This window comes from Nicotiana sylvestris, chromosome 8, assembly GCF_000393655.2.
Source record: "Nicotiana sylvestris chromosome 8, ASM39365v2, whole genome shotgun sequence".
In the NCBI taxonomy this organism is placed as follows: Eukaryota; Viridiplantae; Streptophyta; class Magnoliopsida; order Solanales; family Solanaceae; genus Nicotiana; species Nicotiana sylvestris.
The window spans coordinates 207,878,651-207,903,544 of record NC_091064.1 but is presented as its reverse complement, the minus strand read 5'-3'; the positions used below and the strand labels follow the sequence as shown (position 1 = coordinate 207,903,544).

The following is a 24,894-nucleotide window of genomic DNA, read 5'->3' as shown; positions in this document are numbered from 1 at the left end:
ACTTGTACCGGGATCCGGAACCAATATACGGGCCCGATACCATCAAGAAAATGCATCAATTCGCTTCTAAAAACCTTTATATTTTCAGAAAATAATTTTCTTCAAAAATTCATTTCTCGGGCTTGGGACCTCGGAATTCGATTCCGGGCATACACCCAAGTCCTAAATTTTACTACGGATCCTACGAGACCGTCGGATCATGGGTCCGAGTCCGTTTTCTAAGAATGTTGACCAAAGTCAACTTTATTCAATTTTAAAAGCAAATTTCCTTATTTCACTTAGTTTTCACATAAAAACTTTCCGAAAACGCGTCCGGACTGCGCACGCAAATCGAGGTGAGACAAAGAGAGGTTTTTAAGGCCTCGGATCACAGAATTCACTTGCAAAACAAGTAATGACCTTTTGGGTCATCACACAAATAGGACGCCCCGTGCAATTTTTACTATTTAAACGATGGACAACATTTAAATAGCATTCTAAAATGATCCTATTTATGAAAATCTCCCAACAAGCAAGAAAATTACATTCTTATATAACTTCTAAAATGATCAAAGCAGCATTCTGAAATGATCCTATCGTGGACAACAATTTTGCAATCCTATCATGCTATTGCTTCTGTCTTTCAACCATCTAAGACCGGATTTAATAGTAGCTCCTGCACCCGTTGATTTTGCACCAGAAATGATAACAATTCCTGTGGTTCAATTCTAAATTAGTTGGGATCAATTATCTTAGTGACTATGAACCTTAGTTTTAGTAAACGACGTCACTAATCATAAGGCGTAGTACTTTTATGGTCCATCTTTTGCCTGCATCGCCCTTAAATTTTAACTTGTATACTAAGAGGTCCCAACCTAGCTCACCAATCTCGGAAGAAAGTCAAAATCATCAAAGATTGGTTGAAGACCGCTCAAAATCGCCAAAAATTCTATTCGGATGTACGTCGTATTAAACAGAGACGACATGTTAAGCATGATTAATTCTTCATTTGTGAGGAAAAATAAATACTTGTGTATATTATTTTAGATCTTAGATAAAGTACATCTTAGATATTTTATTGATATAAAGTGAAGTTCATCGAATTTATGTAAAATTGGACGAGTGGTATATGTAATAAACTCTAGAAAAAGCTTTGTTCAAACATATTCTTCTACAGTAGCTGATATATAATGGATCGAATTTATGTAAAATTGGAGGAGTGGTATATGTAATAAACTCTAGAAAGAGCTTTGTTCAAACATATTCTTCTACAGTAGCCGATATAAAATGGATCGAGATGCTCTATAATCAATCAATACACACACACATATATATATATATATATATATGAATCTCATTATCATAGACAAATTTTAATAGTGGTTCTTCACTAAGCTACATATACTTGAACTCTCGATCTATCCATTTGGAATATAATAGCATGTTTTGTCAAGCCGCAAAAATCAGCTTATTTTGAGAAGTGTTTTTTCTTAAAATGCTTTTCTCAAAAGTACTTTTGGTGATGAGCAGTTTGTGTTTGGTTAATTAATTTGAAAAGCACTTCTGAGCAGCAATTGGTGTTTGGCCAAGCTTTTAAAAACCGTTTCTAAGTGTATTTTTTTCAAAAGTGCTTTTGATGATAAACTACTTTTTTCTGCTTCTCCAAAACTGCTTCTGCTTATCCTCAAAAATATTTTTTTCTTTTAAAAGATTGGCCAAACACTTTAACTTTAGAAAAAAAAAAATTAATGAAAAAAATATATTTATAGGATAGGGAAAACTTGGCCAAGCAGGCTATAAGGACCCGTTTGGCCATAAATTTTGCCAAAATAAATTTGAATTTTATTTGGCAAACACATGTTTGGCCATAGATTTTGCTTATATTTTGGCAAAATTCCAAATTCCAAAACATTTACAAATACTAATAATATACATGTTTTTCCAAAATAAATTTGGGAAATATGTTTTGAAAACATATGTTCAAACACATTTTCATCTTCAAACTAAACTTCACCCGAATCAGATTTTTCAAAACAAATTTGGAAATCTATGAGCAAAGGCTAGCTAAGTGTCTTTGAGTTGGCATAATTTACTTTTAGTTCTCGATCCCCAAAAAACCAAACAATGTACAAGAAGACAAAAGAATATATAGAAAACAATACTCCTAAGAGATTCAGTAAAAGGAAGAGTCCATTAGTCTACATTGCAAATCATTAATAAGAATTACATCATCATCACAGAGGGACTAAGAATTCACTTTTTGGATGACTCTTTCACTTCTTCAAAATTATACTCTTAGTTGGCTCCACAAAAAATGATTAGATATCTCAATAATATCACACTGCAGATTTTCACCTTTTCTATCTTTGAAGGACAAAAGGTGGAGAATTGTAGATTTGCACAATTTCTGAAAGAGATAAAGATGAAATCAAACATATATAGTATGCCTTTTTCTCAAAGTCTACTCTCTTCCCCCTTAGCCTTTTACACTTTTATGCAAATGCAGCTTTTTTCTGTATATCATTGAATATCAATCAGTACATTTTCAGCATTCCTCTTACTTCACTTCAATCAATTTGAAAGGTCACTCATGTTTTAAGGTGCTCTTCTAGTCAAGTCTATGTCACTACATTCTTTCAAACTTTGGAGAAGAAACCTCTCCAAAAATATTTATACGTTGGACCAAATAATTAAATTATAATTGTCAATTACCATTAAAATATACTTAAGTAATTACTATTTATCTACAAAATATATATCTTGCGGAATACCTAAAGACCCCCTAAGTTTTGTTCGGTTTCCCCTTAAACATTACCTAGTCTTGATTACCCTCTTGTACTTAATTTTTCATAGTCTTTACCCCTCAAATAGCCACCAGGCAGGAAAGTGATTTCATATTGTCTTTTGGCGCGCGAGAATAGAAAATAACAGCCACATTTATTTTTCAAATGGGAAAATACAGATTAAATACCGTTATTTTACTTTTTAACCATTTCAATGGCCATTTCTTTATATTTTTCAATATAACTTCTCTCATCCTCCATTAAAGTACTGATTTTTCTTCTTTTCTCATTTTTCTTTCTTTATTAGATAATATTTTAATATTATTTATTGGTTGCCTCTGTTAGTGGATTACTATTGTTCATATAGAAAGTTACAGCAATAAATTGATTGAAAAATTTACTTTCGAGAGCAAGAAACTCAAATTCTCTGTCTCCCTAAACCCAAATCAAAAGTCAACAAAGATGGGTCAGAAGTACGAACTTGGGAAATCATCTGATGGAGGCCCTAAAATTTCTCTAACAGATATAAGAGAGTGTCTCCTCTAAAAGCTAGAAACTGAGAAAATATCCATGCTTTTTAATTAATTGAAGTAATTAAAAAATAATTTTTTGTCAATGTGGACAGTCACATCAGCTATTATTCCAATATGATAGGTGTGTGATTACACGCTTATAAGATGGTATGGGTTAAGGAAGTTGAGACTATTAAAGCACCAAGTACAATACGGTAAGTTGGACCAGGTAAAGTTTAAGGGGGGCTGAATAAAACAAGCCAAGTTTAGGGGGTCTTTTGGTATTCTGCCTTCATTTATTTGATGTGCAGTATAAATCCCTCTCCACAACAATGGACTTTAGGAAGTTACAACAACAATATACCCAGTGTCATTTTACAAGTGGAGTTTGGAGAGGGCAGGGTATAGCAGACCTTACCGCTGCCTTTAGAAGACAGAGAGCATGTTTCCGATAGACCCTCGGCTTAGGAAGGAAAAAGCGGAGGGGCAATAACAAGCAAACCGATCTGATAACCGGAGCGAAAATATAAAACTAGCAATAGGTAATGCAATCAATAAACCGAAACAAAAGACAACAACAAATAGTAACAGAAGTCTAGGGATACGAAAAAACACAAAAGACAACAAGTTGTGTATCAAAGCTACTATTAAAAACAATGGCAATACTCGGCTACCTAACCCTTTACCCATATTTTTAACTTCTACTCCTTTCTTATTCATGGTCATGTTCTCAGTAATAGCTGGAGCAACGCAATGTCTTGCCTAATCACCTCTCCCCAATACTTTTTCGACTTGCCGCCTCTACCTCTCCGTTGGTCCTCCAATGCTAGCCTCTCACACCTGCTCAGCAGAGCATCACTGCCTCTCCTCTTCACATGCCCGAACTATCTAAGTCTCACCTCCCGCAACTTGTCCTCTACAGGGGCCACACCTACGTTGTTGCGGATGACTACATTTCTAATTTTATCTAAAACGGACTTTAGGAAGTTGACAATTTGAAAAAGAAAATTATTATAGGTACTTATGCCATGCATTTATCTTAATCCCTTGGTACAATTTGATAATTCATGGTCTAACTCATACGCAAATTAAAGTGCATGCATGCTCTTCCACACTGAGATTGTAAATGATTAAACAGTCACTTCGGGCTGCTTTCCTTTAATTATTTAGGATTCATGCGTGTGATTAGTGGAAACATAGATATGCTTACTATGATTTTGATTTTGATTTGTGACTGACTACCTAATACAAAGATAAGAAAATTAAAAAAAATGGAATGTTTAGATTTATTTTTGTTTGCTAATTCTACACATATACAAAATATCATATATTATAAGCTTAACATAATTGGTCCCAAACCCGAATAAAATAAGAAAAATTGTGATAGATTAAAGGCCAACACAAAAATGATCAACTTATGATAAGTACTCGAATGAAAACGCTGGGATAAAATGAACTAAACAATAACTAAACGGGTAAAAAGATTCATATAGTCGATTCAAACAAAATTTAAAATAGAGTTGTAGTTTTTGCCTTTTTTGTTTTTCCTTTTAAATTTTGGGTTTCAGTCAGATCATATGATTCATGATTCTATACACAGCATGCAATTGTCAATTGGAATGTGTTTTCACTTTGCACTAAGGTGTGGGACTCTCCTCTTATCTTTTTCATCTCCACCACATTCAAAATCTCATTATTATGTTTCACAGTGCAGTCAATGAAAGATAGCTCCTTTGGTTGATCTTTTACACTCTTCTTTTCCATTTAATCTTATCCTCTTCAAGTCCTTGCAGCTGATTCGTTTTGACATGAATCCAAGAAAAATCAATTGCATTTTATGAATTGTTTAGTGTTTTAGACAATAAAGACTAGATATTGTACTAAATCTCCTATGTGGCTACAAGATTGTGGTCATCAAAGACCTATGACCTTGTTGAGTCCCACATTGGTGGGATGTGGATTTCATGGGCTCCATATATAGTCTTGCGCTATCCTTGTCTTAGGAGTTAGCTTTTTGGTTGAGTTAATTAGCTCAATATTCGTTTATCATGGTACCAGAGCCAAGGGCGGATTTAGGGGGCGGAAGGAGGTTCATCCGAACCCCTTCGCCCAAAAGTTAAACTATATATATAATGCAAAATCTGTTTTTTAACTCTATATATATTATGTTTTAAATCCCCTTAACATAACCCAAAAGTATAACTTAGTGGTCAAAGGAGTTCAAAACCTTTGTGAGATCATTGATTCAATTCCCACTAGCTACAACAATCTCTTTTGATTTGTTAATGTCTTTCTTTTTTGAATATGCTTAGTGATTTTTTTTCTTTTTTGAATCTCCTTGGTGGAAATCTTGTCTCCACTACTGACTAGAGCCAAACTCATCCCAATTTATTGTTATCGATGTTGGACCCTCATCTATGTTGTCCACACTCCAGTTTGCATGCCTGTGTGTTTGGAGGGGGGGGGTGTTTAGGGGCGTATGCAGGAATTTTTGTAAGCGGTGTCGAAATTTATAAAAGAACTGGAATGTTACTTTGATTATCATATACTTTTAGACAAGAAATAGCCTTAGTTTATTGGTTTTGTTGAGTCTTAAATTAAAAAAGATTTTGAATTCAATTCTAGTTCATCACAATTTTTAACTACAAAAGCTCTCTCAAATATTTACAAAAGAAAAATGTGCTAGTTGAGGTTTGAACCTTTGACCTCTTAGAGCAAAATCAAGTACAAAACCAACACACCAAAGCCAATTTATGTCAAGTGGTGTCATTTTTTCTTACTTATCCGTTTCCGTACAGTATTAATACATATATTTAGTAAAATTTTCCGATCAAGCGGTGTCGCATAACACCGCTTGAGGAAGCGTGCATCCGCCCCTGGAGGTGTTGAGTCCCAGTAGGTGGGATGTGGATTTCCCGGACTCCTTATATAATCTTGGATAATCCTCACCAATTAAAGAAAAATTAACCCAAATAGTCATTAGGTTATGGGTTGAGTTAGGCCAAGATCTATTTATCATATTAAATCTTGATTACAAATCTAACCTAATTAGGAAATGTTACTGTATCCTTATCATAGATGGGGACAGTTTGAGCATGACTATATATATAGTAGGGTAAAGGTACATGATTACCTAGAAATTACTAGAGAAAGTGCTATTCACATAATAAAAGAGAAGCGATAATTATAGTTTGAACCAAAAATCACTGACGATATATACGTTGTATAAAACAACTCTTCTTTTTAGTGAGAGCAAAGATGCCATTTTATTATTGTAAGATATCCTTGGTCAAACTTTTAGCGGTAGAGTTGCTTATATTTTTCAAATCAAATCGAATGAATAGCAAAAGTGATGGGTGCAAAATCTATAAGACCAGGCCATAAATTGCGCGTTTAATTAGAAAACTCTACTATTACCTTTTATAGTTGTATCATACTCTATGGTATTTGTACGCCTTAATTAATTAATCAACGTGTGAACCTCACTTTACTAGTACTACCTATAATAGAAAAAAATGGCATCTTTTCAAAGTGAGAAGTGTATCTAGAAAAAGAACATAATTTCTGGCATTCCATTTGCAATATATAACAATAACAATAAATCCACTGCAATCTCACAAATGAGATTTGGGAAGGGTACTGTGTACACAAACTTTATTTCTATAATCAATCGACGTCAAAGATTAACCTAGTTTGTTTGCACTTAATGGAGGTCTGAATCTTAATTATTTAGATCCCAAATATTAAGCGCGTTTATTTATAAAGTCTAAATTCAGATCTTAATCATTAAGTTTTTTTTTTTAACTTCACACTCACTTAATAGGTCTTAATAGGTCTGTATGATTAAAATACATAACAAAGATTTAATTTTATTAAAATGCTATTATCCACATTCATTATTAATTTCCATCACCGTCTTTCATTATCAACTATTACCATGCCACCTACCACCACCATACTCAATCGCCACCACCACCTCCTCCTTCTCAATTATAGCTATCACCATTATCAACAACCACCATCCAGAATCCCCACTACCCCTACCACCATCATTCTTAACCACAACCACAACTACAACCACAAACTTATGTACCTCAACTATCACAACTAACCACCTCATCACCATCAACAACTATAGTCGGCACTATCCATCATTATAAACTATCACCACCTTCCTCAATCACAACCACAACCACCACCCACCCACCTACCCTTATTAATTATTACCACCTACCACCACCATTCTCAACCATAATCGACATCACTATCAAATATTACTAGCTACTACTCAAAACCATCACTATCAACCAAAATCACCACCAACCATCGCATTCAAATAAAGATAAATTTTATACATTCAGATGTTAAAAAAAACAGTCTTAATTATTTAGTATTCAGATCTTAATACACATTTTAATATTCAGATTCAGATATTTTAATCTCGATGCATATATTGATATTCAGATGTGTATTCAGATTTACCTCGCTATTTGCAATAATGGATAAGAATAATCCATCTAGTATTAGGGGGTTTTGGCCTTCATGGCTTTTTACAATGTTGAATTTAAGAAAGGGATTTTTACCTATCTATACCATATATCAAACATTATTACCAAAAATGTTCATAATTTATTATTTACCCATGTAGTCCACACTTTTACTACAAATTATATACCAATCCAAAAATAGGTAGATTTTGCCATTAAAAAAGCCCTAAAATGAAGGCACCAAATCTGATGTGATTCTGTCAAGGATTTTATTCCAATTTTGAAATGAAGGAGATCTCTCTTCCTGATGAAGGCACCGGTTGCGTAATTCTCTTCTTCCTCAACAGAAAGAGATCTCACAAAAAACGCAATCAAATTGTACAATTACTGAAGAGAGACTATATCTGTTCTTCGTCTCAAATTGTACAAAATTGCTCTTCGTCGATATCAGTATTCAAATTGTAGAAACTATATCTCTTCTTCGTCTTTTTTCCTATCAACTACACGAAATCATGTCAAAAATCCCAATAATGCTGAAATCGAATGGTAATTGGGATAACTATGGCAGATTTAGAGATTTTGAAGTTGATGCCATTGTGGTAGATGATAATGCAAACTACGGAATTCTCAGTTCTACAATTGCAGAACAATTATCGATTGATACATCGGATAAAATTATAGAAATCAAATACATTGTGAACGAGAATTGTCCTCCAATGGAGATTAGGAATGATATGGGGGTTCGTGCTTACATGGAAACCAAAAAGGAGAATAAAAACTTAGGTTCGTATCCTTTATGTATAAGCGTAAGAGATTTCAATATGGAATTGGCAATCAACAATGAAAGCACCAGTGCAGGTATGTTTGATTCGACATTGCAGAGAGTTATGGTGTTACTATGTTATCTACAATATTACTACAATTACCTACAATTAAACTACAAAGCTCACATAGTACTGAAAAGGATAAAGCAATGTTGCTTTCAAAATTATCTACATAGAAACTACATTTATGAATTTATTGTTTGCAGGTTCGTCTGGATCCCTAAACTTACTTGAATTTCCATCCTCACCAGCTATAGAGGAATATCAAAGTGAAATAATAACTGAATCTACGCAAACATATATTGAAGAAGGACAAGTTTATCAGGACAAGCAAACAGTAGCTGCTGCAATGAAGAATTATTCAGTGATGCACAAGTTCCAGTTCAGAGTAAAAAGATCTAGTCATAGAAGGTATGTAGTTATTTGTGGATAATATATCAGCAAAATCAGTGTATGATTGAAGATAGGTGGGTTTTATAAATTGTAGTTAAATTGTAGTTAATTGTAGTTTTTTCATAAATTTGTGTAAATATTGTATTTCTTTTGTAGCTACTGGCTTATATGTGTTGCTGAAAGCTGTAAATGGCATTTCAAGGCAACGTCAATTAATGATTCGGCAATGTTCAAGATAAGAAGTTTCAGCCGTCAACACACATGCTGCCTAATGGACGAAACATTCATACAGCGCAAACGTACTGCAGCAGTACTTGGTAGCATGGTCGTTCCAAAGTATTGTGATCCTAAGACTGTTTACACACCAAAGGACATACAAACTGACATGTTATCCGAACATGGACTGAACCTAAGCTACATGCAAGCATGGAGAGCAAAGGAAAAAGCTTTACAGTTTTTGAGAGGGAATCCGTGTGACTCCTACAACAAATTACCCAAATATTTTTATATTCTTGAGAAGAATTATCCTGGTTCTGTTGTTAAATTGAAGAAGGCAGCAGATGATTGCTTCTTATACGCATTTGTTGCTCTTTGTACATCAATAAATGGTTGGCAACATTGTAGGCCGGTAGTAGTGGTTGATGGGACATTCTTAAAGTCAGCCTACAGGGGGATTATGCTGACAGCAAGCACCATGGATGCAGCAGGTAAATAATGGAATAATTTTGTACTTATTTTGTAGACAGTCTTTAAAATGCAGTTAAATTGTAGTTATGTTGTAGTTATTTTGTAGTTATATAAAAGAATGTAGTTAACATGTCTATATTTCTCAATATATATTGTAGTTGTTATTTAATCATATTTTATGTCTTAAAAATGTAGGTACTATTTTTCCCTTGGCATATGCTGTGGTTGATTCTGAAAACGACGCGTCTTGGAAGTGGTTCTTTGAGCAATTCAAGGAGGCATATGGTGAAAGACCTTCAATGTGTGTTGTTTCAGATAGGCATGAGAGTATACTGAAGGCAACATCAGTTGTCTATCCGGGATTGGCACACTACTCTTGCATGTGGCATATATGGACAAATATAAGGTCAAAATTCAAGAAGGGACATCTACAATTACATGAATTGTACTTTGCTACAGCACGGTCATACACTATGGATGAATTTAATGAAAGGATGTTGAAGATTGAAGAGGTAGACCTGCGTGTAAAGTCTTACCTATATGATATTGGCTATCATAGATGGTCAAGAGTACATGCAACGGTAAATAGAACTTTTACTATGACGTCAAACATTGCCGAGTCGTTGAATGCTGTAACAAAAGATGCAAGAGAGCTTCCAATATTTGATCTATTTGAGTATATGAGGACTCTTCTTGAACGTTGGACAAAAGAAAAGTTATCGAAGGCAAAGGGTACTTTCACATACCTTGGTCACAAATACAACAAAGAATTGGAAGACAACAGTACATTATCTCAGAAACTAAGGGTAAGATATTTTTTTTGGTGCAGTAGAATAAAAAAAGTACTAGCTGCAGTTTTTCCAGATTGTAGTTAAACTGTAGTCAAATTGTAGCTATTTTTCAATGACTTTACAAATACTAGCTATTTTTGAATGATCAGTCCGAAAACTGACAAGTTCATGCTATTTTTACGAATTTTTGACATTATCACGTGCTTCTAGTTGTCGTTAATATGGAAAGTGGGCCAACAGCCCAAACATGAAAACGCAGCATTGCCATTTCCTTGCCCTTATTTTAGTTGCCTAACGCCTTACGGGGTTGTTATTCATCAACCATCTCTTAGTTGGCGGCAGTTGGAGTGTACAAAAGAAACTAACAACTCGTACCAATCTGATAATTCGAGTCAAATCTAGAAAAAAACTCGATTATGGTTTGGTGTTGGGAAAAAACTCCGACCATAATTGGTTTGGTTTCGGTTTGACTTTGGTTTGGTTTTAACTAAAGAAAGTCAAACCGAAACCAAACCAACCCGACATTACATATATATAAATTTTAGATATATTTAATATATAAATATACTTATTGTGATGTAATTTATAAATTTTTATTAAAAGATTTTATAATTTTATTTTTTGAGTAAGTTTTATAGCCATTAACATTAGTAAATTAAATAGTGCTAACAAAAGCCCAAACCAAAATCAAATCAATACTAATTCTAATAAAAGACATTTAACTCAATATTACGAACGAGAATGTATTGAATATCTATTTTTTGTTTTGCAATAATTTAGATAAAAATGCATAACCTATTTTTATTTTTTCTTTAGCGTTTAGTTAGTCTACTTATTTTAGCATGACTTAGTACTCTTAGATTATGTTTATTTTTATTATGGCTATTTAATTAGCAATATTTATATTACATAATTTTATTGTCTTTATTGTTGAATATTTTAGGATAATGTCATGGCAAATCTCATATTTCTTATTATTTTCGTGGAAAATACTTTATATAGTTGTATCTTACTAGGACTAAAGAAATGTTTTGAGCATAATTTATATGTTTTGTTCTACGAAGATTTTACCGGAAAAAAACCCGAATAACCCGAAAACCCGAGAGTGAAAAACCCGAATTTTATTGGTTTGGTTTGGTCTTTAGATTTCATAATCCGACACAATTAGTTTGGTTTGGTAATTATAAAAGCCGAATTAACCCGACCTAACCCCTAGCGGCAATGACACAGCCTTCACTTGTTATTCTCCTGGTCATATTTTTGTAGCTATCTGAAAATTATTATTTTTTCATTTTATATTTCCGCGCCCATGACTTTGTTGAGTATAACTTATTTATCAAAATTTGCTTTCAAATTTGGATAACAGAGAAATGTTTCAATAGTTTTAACGAGTTATTGTTTCAGTAGTTGTATTCGCTCAAGTCTCCTTAGTTGAGGTAGAGTGCATCGGGGGAAATAGTCTAACTTTTTTGTGTTTTTAGATGATATAACAACATACCCAATATATTTTTGCAGGATTCGAGGATGATAATATACACACAGATTTTATCCCTATTTTGTAAGATAGATAGATTGTTTTCAATATATCTTTGGCAAAAAAATAATAATTTACAGCATGTTTGAAAAAATAAATAGTATAAAAAGTCATGTTAAAAATAATGAAGGCAAGAAAATTAGAAGCCATTTATATCAATCATTTAGATTGATATAAAATGCACATAATCAACTCCAAATAAATTGAGGTATAAATAATTGGTTGATCTTTTATTAAACTACATTAGGAGCAATATTCAAAAGATGGGGGCCTAAAACGAAACATTTTACTTAATACAAAAGAAGAGCATAAGGCATAAGCTCAATTGCTTTTGCTTCCCTCTATTCACATGTCCATTCTATCTCCTTAAAATTGAAGAAAAAAGATAAAGATAAAGATTAACAAAATCCAAGATCGCGAGATAAAGTTTGATTCATTTAATCATACTTACATATCTTCAATTTCTTTCTTCCTAATTAACAGAGGCGGATTCAGAATTTAAATTTTTGGGGTTTATCTTTTAAATTTTTTAGCATTGAACTCATTATATTTTTAAATTTATGGGTTCATATCTACTATTTTACAATTTTAATGAATTTTTACACATAAATTTTATTTTTACTCTGCATCGAAAGTTATGGGTTCAATTGAATCCTTCATTAATACACTATATAGGCCCCTGCTAATTGAGATTCATCAAAAACTTTACTGTAAATATCCAATAAAATTAAAGGCTTGATCAAATATTAATTGTGCTTAAAAGTACTTAAATTGGTTAGCTAAATACAAAATGCAAAGCACTTTTAAAAAAATATTTCTAAAATAAGATAATCAAATATATTATAATCGAAATAGGAGATGCAACTCGATGCACTAAGGTTCCGCTGTGCGCAAGTTATAAACAATGATCAAACTATAAGGATCTATTTTACGCAATAATACCTTTTATTTGGACACGTGTTAGATGCGTCATACAAAAAATCTCCAATTTCACTCGAGCTGCAACCCCTCCATCGATCAAAATAAACTAACATAAAATAAAAATTACAACCCCTTACTTTTCCAATTTGTCCTATTTGCCCCGCCAGATGTGATTCCATAAACTCATCAAGAATATAAGGTACCAACTGAACCAGAACCCAACAAAAACCTCATAAAAATATTGACCTGTCCTCTTTTTAGCTAGCTTCTATACATTTGTTCTATTCTAAATCTCCATCTATATTTCTCCCTCTTCCTCCATAGCCAATTTTCAAGATTCCATTACAGTTCTACTCAAACCCCATTTCACTACAAACCCTTTTCAATGTTGCCCTTTAAAACAATCCAAGAGGCAGAATCTGCCATTGGAAGATCCCTTACAACTCTAGAGACAATTTGGTTCAATTACTCTGCAACCAAATCTGATTACTATCTTTACTGCCATAATATCCTTTTTCTCTTCCTAATCTTCTCTTGTGTCCCTCTTTATTACCTTTTCCTTGAACTTTTCTTCAGAAACTCTATTCAGTCTTATAAAATTCAACCAAAAGTCAATCTTTCACTCTCTGAGGTGTTCAATTGTTATAAGTCTGTTATGCGTATGTTCATTCTTGTTGTGGGTCCCCTTCAGCTTGTTTCTTACCCCTCTGTTAAGGTAACTTTCTCCATTTTTCTTTACTTTATTTCATAGTTCTGCTAAAAAAGATGTCTTTTTTGCAATGTATTTGATGGGGTTTTGTTGAAACTAAAAAAGGTAATTTTTTTAATCTTTGGATCAATGATTTCAGATTGAGATACCCTTTTTTATCTTGCTTATTTTACCCAGAAAATTTGTCGTGAATTGTAGCAATGTGTTTGATTGAGTTGTTAGTAGAGAAAAAAAGAAGATAATCTTTAGTGTTAGAGAGTACTCATAATATTGTTAAGTATAGGAATGAAATAGGTCTAAATAGAAAGAATCTCTAGTGTTGTTGGTTGATTGAGTTTTGAGTATTGAAATTCATGGTTTTGCCTTAATTTTAGATCAAGGTTGTGAAATTGAGATACTCATTATGATCCTTTTTTGTGTGTGAATTGTGGCAATGTAGATGGTTGGGATTAGAACAAGCTTGCCCTTGCCGTCGTTATGGGAAATTTTGTTGCAGTTGGGCACATATTTTATAGTGGAGGACTATTTTAACTATTGGATCCATAGGTTCTTGCATTGTAAATGGGGTTATGAAAATATTCACAAGGTTCACCATGAATACACAGCTCCAATAGGCTTTGCAGCGCCGTATGCGCATTGGCTAGAGATTTTGATCCTCGGGATCCCCTCAGCTATTGGGCCTGCTATTGCGCCTGGTCATATGGTTACGTTCTGGTTGTGGATTGCGTTGAGACAGATTGAAGCTATTGAGACTCACAGTGGGTATGCACGCATGCGCTTTTGCTTTTGATTATTCACACTATGGTAGTACTAAAAAGTTGCTTTTTTGGTGATTAAGTGTGTGATTATCTTCTATGATAATTTGACCAAACTATGGGTTAACAGTAACAATTACTATCACTTTATTCCTTTTCCCATTCACTGTTTGCTTTTGTGATCTCTGAATGAATCTGTATGCAGTGAATGGAATTTCATGAGATTTCTTTTTAAGTCAAAATAGTACTGCTTTTTGCATATAGTAATATTAAAGTTGTCTTCTTTTTGTTCCTTCTTTCTCTGTTTCTAAATTTTCATGTAGGTCCTTTCCCTTTTTCCCCCTTATCCTCTTTTCTAGTTTCTATTGCTTTTGGTGGATGCTACCGGAAACAACCTATCTACTGCACAAGGTAGGGGTAAGGCATACACACTACCCTTCCCAGATCTCTATTTGTGAGATTATACTAGGTTTGTTATTGTTATTGTTGTAGCATTGCTTTTGGTGGATGGGGATGGGGATGCTTGTGTTAAAATTATGTTTAAGTGGTGTTTTTAGCATCTGATTTTACAGTTAACATGTTCTTGCATGTGAATAAAATGCAAACCCTTAGAGTCGAGATGTCAGTAACTTCTCTACTTTTTGGATTATCTTTTATATTATATGATAACATTAAGAAGAGTTAACCATGAGGTCTCAGGTTCAAATCCCAGTGGAGGGCCGGGAGGCAAAACAACACTAAGTAATTTTTTCCCATAATTCCATCTGCCTAAGCCTTGGAATAGAATGTGATCGATTAAATAGCAAAACTTTCTTAATACGAGCATTTTGAGACTCACGTCTTGCTTTCCATTTATCAACTTCTTATCTCTGATAGTTGGTCTTGGTCCCATTCTTTTGACATCTTTGGCATTGGGCTCATGATTATGTAGTGTGTCTTCACCACTGATATGGAGCTAAAGTTGGCAACATCAGTTCATTTTGTTTAGAACTTAGGACAAATATTAATAACTTGGTATTGAACTTGAAGAAGTTGATAGCTGAATCTGTACAAACAAATGCTTAATTAAGATAGAAAGAGTACTAGTTTCTTAGTCATGGGAGATGCCTGTGAATATATGTATATATTGCAGCATGCGCCTTCTTTCCCCCCTTGACATTACAAGAGAAGTATCGTCCAACTGAGGGTTGTTGAAGTGTGTAACCATCTCATCTAAAAGCTTAAGTTTTTAAAGATAGCATACTTTTATTTACTTAATTATGTCTTCAACACGCCCTCTCACATGCAGGTTTGATTCTTTTTTATGAGCCAAGCACGTGAAAATTTATTTTGATATTGGGTGACGGTGAGCCTCGAACCGAGGACCTCAGCCTGGCTGTGATACCATGTTGAAGTGTGTGACCATCTCATCTAAAAGTTTAAGCTGTTAAGCTGTTAGGGAGAACATATTTTTATTTACTTAATTATGTCTTCAACGGTAATCATTATATATGATCTAGACTGGACTTAAAGCAAACAACATTGACGAATAGTTGTCAAAGTTAAGCAAATCTTTCTATTTGGAGGGACAGTGGTTGGTACCACTTTGCAAGTGTATATTATGTATGTAACAACTACTAGCAACTGCCTGGAGAATATGATAATAGTGTATGAGGAGTAGAAAAAAGTACTCCTTATGTCTATATCTCAGTGATAATATCTTTGTTTGTTATTCAAATGTTTCTTCTTGCATCATGTAAGGCAACACTAAGAACAACAAGATTTTTATTTGAAGCTTTATAATGTAGAATTACTTCTCAGTTGAATTTTTGTAGTTCTTCCAATAGGACAACTAAAAATATTATGTGGTTCTTATTGGTATAATCTCATAAGAATAAGATTCACTCATAGTGTTGGTCTCAATTTCAACAAGTTCTATTTAGTCGCAGCATCTCAAAAGTTTTTTAAAAAAGAAGCTGAGATAATGCATTATTTGTTGAAACTAAATACTGGAGACTATTGACAGAAATAGTATGGGCTGAGAAGCGGCAGAGACACCTCGTTCTTGAGAAAAGTCTGTTGTGAATGTGATAAATTTTGAGCATCTCAGAATTCAAAATATGAAAAAATGGTGTAGTTTAGTATCATGCTTATGTTTAATCATTCATGTACAGCGATCCAGTTAGGAGTAGCAGATGAATTATTGCTAATCCTGTTATCTGGGATCAGTTCTTTTTGTATTAGCTTGTTTATATGTTTAGAAGATTATTTCTCTTTGACTGCTGGTATTGGGAAATTGTTGTACTCAATCTTACAACTGAGTGATCGATTAGAACTGAGCAATTAGTACCTTTAATTGCTCAGTTTAGCTGTACATCATTGAATCTTTTGCTGGCAACATTACCTATGTTTTATGCAGAGAATTCTTTTGTATTGCTCCCTACTTCACACATGAGTAAGTATGGTGATTGGAGCATGTTTTAACCGATCTATTTTCATCATTCTTAATACAGATATGACCTTCCTTGGACTATCACAAAGTATATACCTTTTTATGGTGGACCGGATTACCATGACTACCATCACTACGTTGGGGGCCAAAGCCAGAGTAATTTTGCTTCAGTTTTCACCTACTGCGATTACATTTATGGAACTGATAAGGTGATTTCAGTGCTGTGGATATTTTATTATCGGGTACAAGATCCTTTGTAACCACACAAATTCTTATGTGTGCTGCTTCTTTATCACAGGGCTATCGCTATCAAAAGAAGGTCCTCCAGCAGGTAATGCTACTATGACTACTTTCCATTTGGTAGTTTTAAACAAAAAGTACTGCCTTCTTGGATATTAAAAATTTCAATCGAGTTTGATATCTTTCATCATATAAACACCATAAGGCTATCCAAATAAATGGTTATTACTTGTTAATGAAACTAACAACAACAATAACAACAACCAGTATAATCAGACAAGTGGGGTCGGGGAGGGTAGTATGTACACAGATCTTACCCCTACCCTAGTGAGTAGAGAGGTTGTTTCCGGTAAACCCTCGGCTCAAGAAGATGAAATGAGACAAATACAACAGTAACCGAAACAAAGGCTAGAAAGATAGTATCCGCAAGTCACGACCTAAGAATCAGGAAAATAAATAGAAAAAGCAATACCAATAACCAGTAACAATGGCGAGGTACTAGGAAACCGGAGCAGAAAAATAGTATGAACACAACATGTACCACTAGCATTCTAAGACAAGACACTGTCTCAACTACCTAATAAGTCATACCATATGGTTAAAGTGGATGAAACTGTAGGTCGTAATGTTTAATTTAAAAGCCGTGTTTATTTGGCAATTGATTTATGCCTTTGGAGCTGATAATGTTGTGTTTCCCCAGTTAAAGGGAGCTTCAAATGTCAATGGTGAACAAAATGGAGTTTCAGCAAAAGATCTCAAAGATGACTAACTCTAGAACGGACTTAGCCTGGTAAACTCTTTGAAGCATCATTTGTTTTAGGTTGTCTACATCTGCTGTTCAGAATGTGTTAAAGGCAGTAGTAACTACCTCTAGAGTGGTGTCTCTTTGTAGTCTTTTCGGGAGTGTTTGGACCCCAACCTTTGTTTAGTTTGCCAACATGTTTAAGTTTGATTAATACAGAACTGCAGGTAGTATTTGTGGATCTTTCTTAAAAATGTGAAATGAATTTTAACTGTAGCTTCAGTTGATAAACTTAGAATACTGTTGCATCAACAGATATAGGATTGATTTTTCTTGATGTTTAATGTAGAGTGCATTTGTTTTCTGCTAAAATTATTCATGAATACAACAACTCAACGAATACAGTGAAATTTTACAAGTGGGGTCCGGGGAGGGTAGTGTATACGCAGACCTTGCCCTGCCTTGTGAAGGTAGAGAGGTTGTTTGTGATAGGCCCTCTACTGAAGGAAAGATGCAAAAAGAAGCAATAACAACATCAAGGTAAGATGCTAAGACGACAAAAGACGAAAGAAACAATAGATAGCGATAAAAATATAAGAATAAGAAAATATGAAAATAATACTAATACTATGTCTATGTACAAAGGATACGCTCACTAATTTTCGACTTCTACACCCTCCTATCAATGGTCATGTCATCTGAAACAACGCCATGTTTTGATAGGTTACACTTAAGTCTATAACCGTACCAAATAACCAGATTAAGCGTAATTTGATTCTTGACACCAATTAATCCAGATCGTCTATTGCTCCAATTCTATGGGTATAGTACTATACTACTTCTGGCTTTGTCGTAATTGGACTATACATTATATCACTCAAAAGTGGACTAAACTTGAGCTTGATGGTTGTAATTTGTGTTTTATCAGTCAGAATATTGTGATGAAAAATATTCCACCTATATAGAAAAAGTGTTACACTATCATATTACAACCTAACAAAGAAAAAAGAGTAACATCTCATTTTCTCAATACCAGAAAATATGCCCTACATCCTCTTTAGGTGTCCAAATGGCTTCAATAGTTGTTTTGTGACGTTAGCATACCCATTCTAAGGTTACTTAGTACATATGCAAGGACTTACTGATCGTAGAAGTTTTTATCTGACTTTCTATATCAGAATTCCCCTCGTTTTCACTCTCCTTGTTTTAATTAAAATCATGTAGCTAAGATACAAAGAGTTATAACTTAGAATGAATGTCAATTTGACCATCTTTTGGGTGATGAAAGGCGGCCCGTGCACTAAGCTCCTGCTATACGTAGGGTCTGGGGAAGAGCCAGATCACAAGGGCCTATTGTACGTAGCCTTACTCTGCATTTCTGCAAGAGGCTGTTTCCACGGCTTGAACTTGTGGCCTCCTGGCCACATGGCAACAACTTTACCAGTTATTCTAACGCACCCCTTCTTTTGGGTGACAATGGTCCTTAATTCTTAGAATTTAGAAGTAAATGATAAGTATTTGACTACTTGTTAAAAAGAATATACCACCAAATTTGCAATTTATGCCCAGAGGTTAAACACTAAGCGCAATTTAATAGTCAACTTTGCGATTTTTACTCTCCACCAACCAAGAGGGGGTACTCAATTGACTGAAGCAAAAGCCCGTCTAGCTCAGTTGGTAGAGCGCAAGGCTCTTAACCTTGTGGTCGTGGGTTCGAGCCCCACGGTGGGCGCACTTTTTTTTCGTCAAAAGTTTTCCTAATAGGCAAACCTGTTTGCCAAATGGACCAACTAACACGATAAATAGGCTCGTCAAATGACCAAGGCAAGAAGCCCGTCTAGCTCAGTTGGTAGAGCGCAAGGCTCTTAACCTTGTGGTCGTGGGTTCGAGCCCCACGGTGGGCGCACTTTTTTTTCCAAAAATTGGCACCGTGTGACAACATATGACATGAATTGGCAAATTTTTAGTCTTAGATTATGTTTGGTAAAGACAGCCCAAAACAATTGGCATTATATGGCCAAATTCTAGAAAACCTATTTCCCTATTTATTCTCTCCCATGACTCAATTACACAACTACATTTAGGGTCGTTCATTCGATTTATCGATTCGATTTTGACCCTTATCGATTATCAATTTGTACATATGCTTATCGTTTCAACAAGGTTTTAATTTTTTCGATTTCGATTTATCGATTACACCAATATGAAAATTTGCGGGATTCTACGGAAAGTATATCGCTATAAACACGCCTAACTAATATGGACAAAAAGAAGCTAAAAAAAGACGAACACCGTTTATAACATAAAAATTGTGTCAACAAGCACATGTAACAAAACTAAAGTAAGGGATCAAATGTATGCCAGAGTGCGCCGGAGTTCACTTTCTCTGCTGGGTTCGCGGGAGAGGGAGAAAGGTAAAAGCGGCGCTGAAGAATGTGTAGAGGAAATAATAGGGTTAGGGACTTAGGGTAAAGGAAAGGGCATTATAGAATAAAGGTATATTTGTTTTTTTTAGTATATCTTATTGGTTAATCGATAAAGCGATAACTGATGAGGACAAAATCGAAATCGAAATCGATAACTCAATAAAGAAAATTTCGAACTCGATAAATCGATAACAAATAATTGATTCAATTTATCGATAAACCGATTCGAACGCACCCCTAACTACATTTGGTTTCCGCACGAGAAAAAGAGCACGAAATGCTAACCTCCTTCGCTGACTGCAATTTCAAACTCTGCCTCGTCACTTTTTTTGCTATGAACTTGAGATTCATTATTTAGAAGACAAATTAGATTGCAAACAAACAAAATTCAGATTTTTTTTTTGTTATTAAAAATTGCAGATATATACTTACATGTATATGCACATGTATAATACATTTGGGGTCAATACTTTTTGATGGGTGGATTCATACTCATTTTTTTTCTTAGCTTTTTTCTTTTGTTTTTTGATTGAAAAAATAGTCCTAATTCTCATCTTGTATATTAATGTATTTCTACCATCTATATTTGTGTATATTCATAAGATTTTTTGTGTTATACATTGAGATATACATAGGAAAAGATAAATTTTTGATATATACATTTTGGTATACACATTATATAATGTGATATACATTGTGATATACAAACAATATAATTATTTTTTATTATACACTTGGATATGCATTGACATAGAGTCAACAATAAATTTTAAACAATTATATTTACAATTGCATACTTTAGATATACAATAAAAAATTTAGTGTACACAAAAAAGTAAAATAGAATTATGATATACATATCACTATTGTGATATACATTAATTGGCTATTTGGTGCTAATATCTATAACTAGTGCCTTTTAGTGCTAATTATGTGGATAAGTTGTTACACCATGCCAAAATCCCTTCTTTTTGCTCAAATTTTTTACTAATGGGCCAACCTGATTCCCATATGGAACAACCAACACAAGCCCCCAAAACTATTGGGCCAGACAAATAGCCCAAACAGAAAGTTTCTATTGGGATCTTTGCACAAATAGCCAGATAGATTCATTGTTTTCTTTTCCTAGCCGATATGTATAGATTATGCACTGATTAAATATATATTATATATCCACTGACTATTTTTAGTTTAAGTGGTTGGGTATGTGACTATTTTTACATTTTTTTCCCTCTTTTTTGTTGTGTATGAATTGAAAGATACATACAAATACAAGCCACAAAACAATTCTTGGTTTTTCCCATTTGTTTGTATTAAAGGGTGTTTGATGTAGACTTGATCTAACTATTCGTTAACCAAGTACAAGTATGGGGCATTTGTATTATTGAATTTTGTGTCGTCCTTTCCCATAGTAAGTGAGTAATAATAGTAACCAATTATATAAGAGAGAGTGGGTTGGGTAGTGACGCAGGTTGCTAAGAAAAGAGCAGACAAAATCAGCTCCAAATTTATTTTTGTTAGACAAATGGGTGAAGAGTTATGGCTTATTTTCAATTTCAGGTTCCATCATCAACCACACCCTATTTTCACCTGCTTTTGCCATTCCATTTATGCACCTTAAACGTACACTAAAGTCCATTTCCCAGCATTTTCATGCCCAAGTCTAGAGTTGCCCATGCTTACTATGCTCGATACAACTGCTATGGTTTCATATTATTAAGAAATAATTAATGTGGGTAATAAAAAAAAGCTTTTCTCGTCAAATAATCAAACTTATCAAAGTATTTAGGTGTATAACCGACAAACTTAAAAATACTCTTCGTTCACATGTTTAAAACGTTCGGCAAGTGATCGTTATATGTTCAAAATCATATATTATAGTTCGAATTGTAACATATTCGCAATAGTAACGGGGTGACACTTTATCAAAATGATGAATGAAGAATAAACGGGAAGCATCGAAGGAAGGACTGGCGAAGTAGTTACTTTTAGGATCGAAAAAATCAGGTGTCATGCGAAAGCTAGTAAAATAACACTCGAACGACGATAAACCAAACAATAGAAGAATAATAGACCAAAAGAGACACAAACATTTGACGTGGTTTGATCAATTAACCTACGTCCACAGCGGAGATTAACAATCCACTATATAAAAGAGAGTGATATCGAGAGAACAACCACACGAATAGGCAAACACAAGTGACACACTAATACTTGTCCCGAATGGTTCTCCTCCTAAACTAGACTCTCAAACCTGATGGTAGGCTAGAAACCCGCATTTTAGTCGTAGTAATGCACTCTAATTACTATATTTTACGTGTATTTGAGCTCAAATGATAGTGAATTACACTTATTTCGTGTTTTATGCCTTGTAGGAAATGATCCCGAGCTATTGAGGTAATTTGGAGATAAATCAAACAAGTTGGAGCTTTGAAGTCTAAGTAGAAGCCCAAGAAATTAAGCCAGGATCACGTTCGGGGGTCGAGCACCAAGTCTGGATGTCAAAAAGTGATTGAGAGAATTTACTGTGAGAAAAAGACACAGCCGCGATGCATGGGGCGCGACGCGACAGTGAAAATTTGGTCTGACAGGCTTTTTGCGAGCTCTCTGGTCTGACAGCCGCGATGCATAGAGTGATTTTCTAGTTCGGCTAGGAAAGGTAGTTTCAGTCGGACTTGTTTCTACATGGTATAAATATACTAAAAATACGTTTTTAGAGGATTTTTGGCCTACGAAAGATTGGAGAACCAACCAAGGCAAGAAGACTCAAGAACTTAGCAAGATTTCAACCTGCAATCAGTGCAATGTGGGACTTTGTATTGAATCATTAGAATTGATATTTTTTTTGTTCTTAAACTTAATGAGATAACTTTTTCCATTACTATTGAGTAATAAGAGGAATTTGATATTGAATTTCTTCACATCTTATGCTCTAGTTTAAATTCGTGATTTAAATAGGTAATCGAAAAAGCCTCTTGAATTGTTAATCGAACTAGAAATTAGGAAAATATTCATGAGAAGTTACATTTTAGATCATACCCGCCATTTATTGTTGCAATTATTTACCGTGCTTCAATTGGATTAATTATTGAATTTAACGTTTAATCGAAAGAGGAACATTAACTTCAAGTGTAATCTGATTATCTGTTGAATCATGAGAATCAACAGTATTATAGAGTGAACTAACTAAAAAATTGGATCCCCAGTCAATTATCTTGCACCTATCTAGTCAATTACTCTTATTCCTCTCATTGATATTCATTCGTTGCTCATCTGTTGTCTTTTGTGATCAATTGTTAATTGCTTAATTTTTAGTAGTAAATCGTAGTAATAGTCATCAAATCAAGTATTAGTTGTTCTGGATAGTAATCAACTGAAGATTATTCGAATACTGTTTAAATCCAATCCTTGTGGAGACGATAATTAAACTATACTATCTTTGACTAGCGAGCAATAATTTTGTGTTGTATTTTGCGCTCGTTAAATTTTGGCGCCATTGCCGAGGATTGGTAATCAATAGTATTTAAAATAATTTTTTATTTTTAGTACTAATCGAGGAACCAATTTTTACTTTAGTTATTCACGTTTTCTTACTTGTGTGCATGATACTTGTTTGATTTCTCTGGTGTATAACTCGATCTTCTTCAAAGAAAGTGATACCCTACAAACCAGAGTTGGAGAAACACCTGCGACAACTGAGAAAAGAAAGAGAGTTAATAGAAAATTTCTTGGGTCATACTTCGACTCAAGATAACATGGCAAACAAAGAGAATGATGGAGTAGACTTAGTTGCAAGTGAGGCATGACAATAAGAAGCTGCACGGATAGCAGCTGAAGTAGCCCGAGGAATTGCTGATAATACAGGTCGAAGATTCAATTTAAGTCGGCCCTTGGTTGAAGACTAGTACGAGAATGCATCACCCAGGACTGGAAGATCATTGGGTGACTATGCCAGATCAGTCTACAATGAAGGACTATCTAGTGTCAGACCTCCACCCATAGCAGCAAACAACTTCGAGTTGAAGCAAGGCTTGCTTCAAACCATCCAAAACAATTGTATCTTCAGAGAGAAGCTGAATGAAGATCCTAATACTTACTTAATGGACTTTGAAGAAATCATGAACACCTTCCAATACGATGGAGTATCAAAGGATGCGATGTAGTTAAGGGCATTCCTCTTTTCCTTGAAAGATGACACGAAACACTAGCTTCATAGCTTACCCACAGGTTCGATTGGGACATGGTAAAACATGACCAAAAGTTTCTTGACAAGTACTTCTCAGCTGCAAAAATAGGGAATTCAGAAGCAAAATCCACAATTTCTGCCAAAAAGAGACAAAAACGGTTTTTGAAGCTAGGGAAAGATTCAAAGAGATAGTCAGAAAGTATCGGCACAACGGAATTGATGTGTGGATGCAGCTCCGGGATTTTTGGGATAGACTGACACCTTCATCGCGACGAACTTTGAATACTGCATACGGAGGTCCACTATTGAAGAAAACTCCGGAGAAGGTTGTTTTAATCCTTGATGAATTATCTGATGATGCTAACCAGTGTCCAGCTAAGAGTAACGAGAGAAGAAAATCAGTTGGGGTTCACCAGGTGGACATTAACACATCCATGCAACCCCAACTAGATACTATGGCCAAGGAGATAAGAAAGCTGACACTGGCCAAGGTA

General features: G+C 34.3%; 1 protein-coding gene and 2 non-coding genes across 3 annotated transcripts; all 3 read left to right on the top strand.

Moving 5' to 3' along the window:
• The first annotated feature begins 13,119 nt into the window (after positions 1–13,119).
• Positions 13,120–18,064, top strand: LOC104227542 (methylsterol monooxygenase 1-1-like). Its single transcript, XM_009779804.2, has 5 exons — positions 13,120–13,626; positions 14,060–14,382; positions 16,868–17,015; positions 17,105–17,137; positions 17,747–18,064. The coding sequence occupies exons 1-5, from the start codon at positions 13,297–13,299 to the stop codon at positions 17,813–17,815; spliced, it is 903 nt and encodes a 300-aa protein (XP_009778106.1). The 5' UTR covers positions 13,120–13,296; the 3' UTR covers positions 17,816–18,064.
• A 1,383-nt stretch (positions 18,065–19,447) lies between these two features.
• On the top strand, positions 19,448–19,520 carry TRNAK-CUU (transfer RNA lysine (anticodon CUU)). The gene has a single exon. It is a non-coding gene; the product is annotated as a tRNA-Lys (tRNA).
• Positions 19,521–19,619: 99 nt separating this feature from the next.
• TRNAK-CUU (transfer RNA lysine (anticodon CUU)) lies at positions 19,620–19,692 on the top strand. Its single transcript has one exon. It is a non-coding gene; the product is annotated as a tRNA-Lys (tRNA).
• Positions 19,693–24,894: the final 5,202 nt, after the last annotated feature.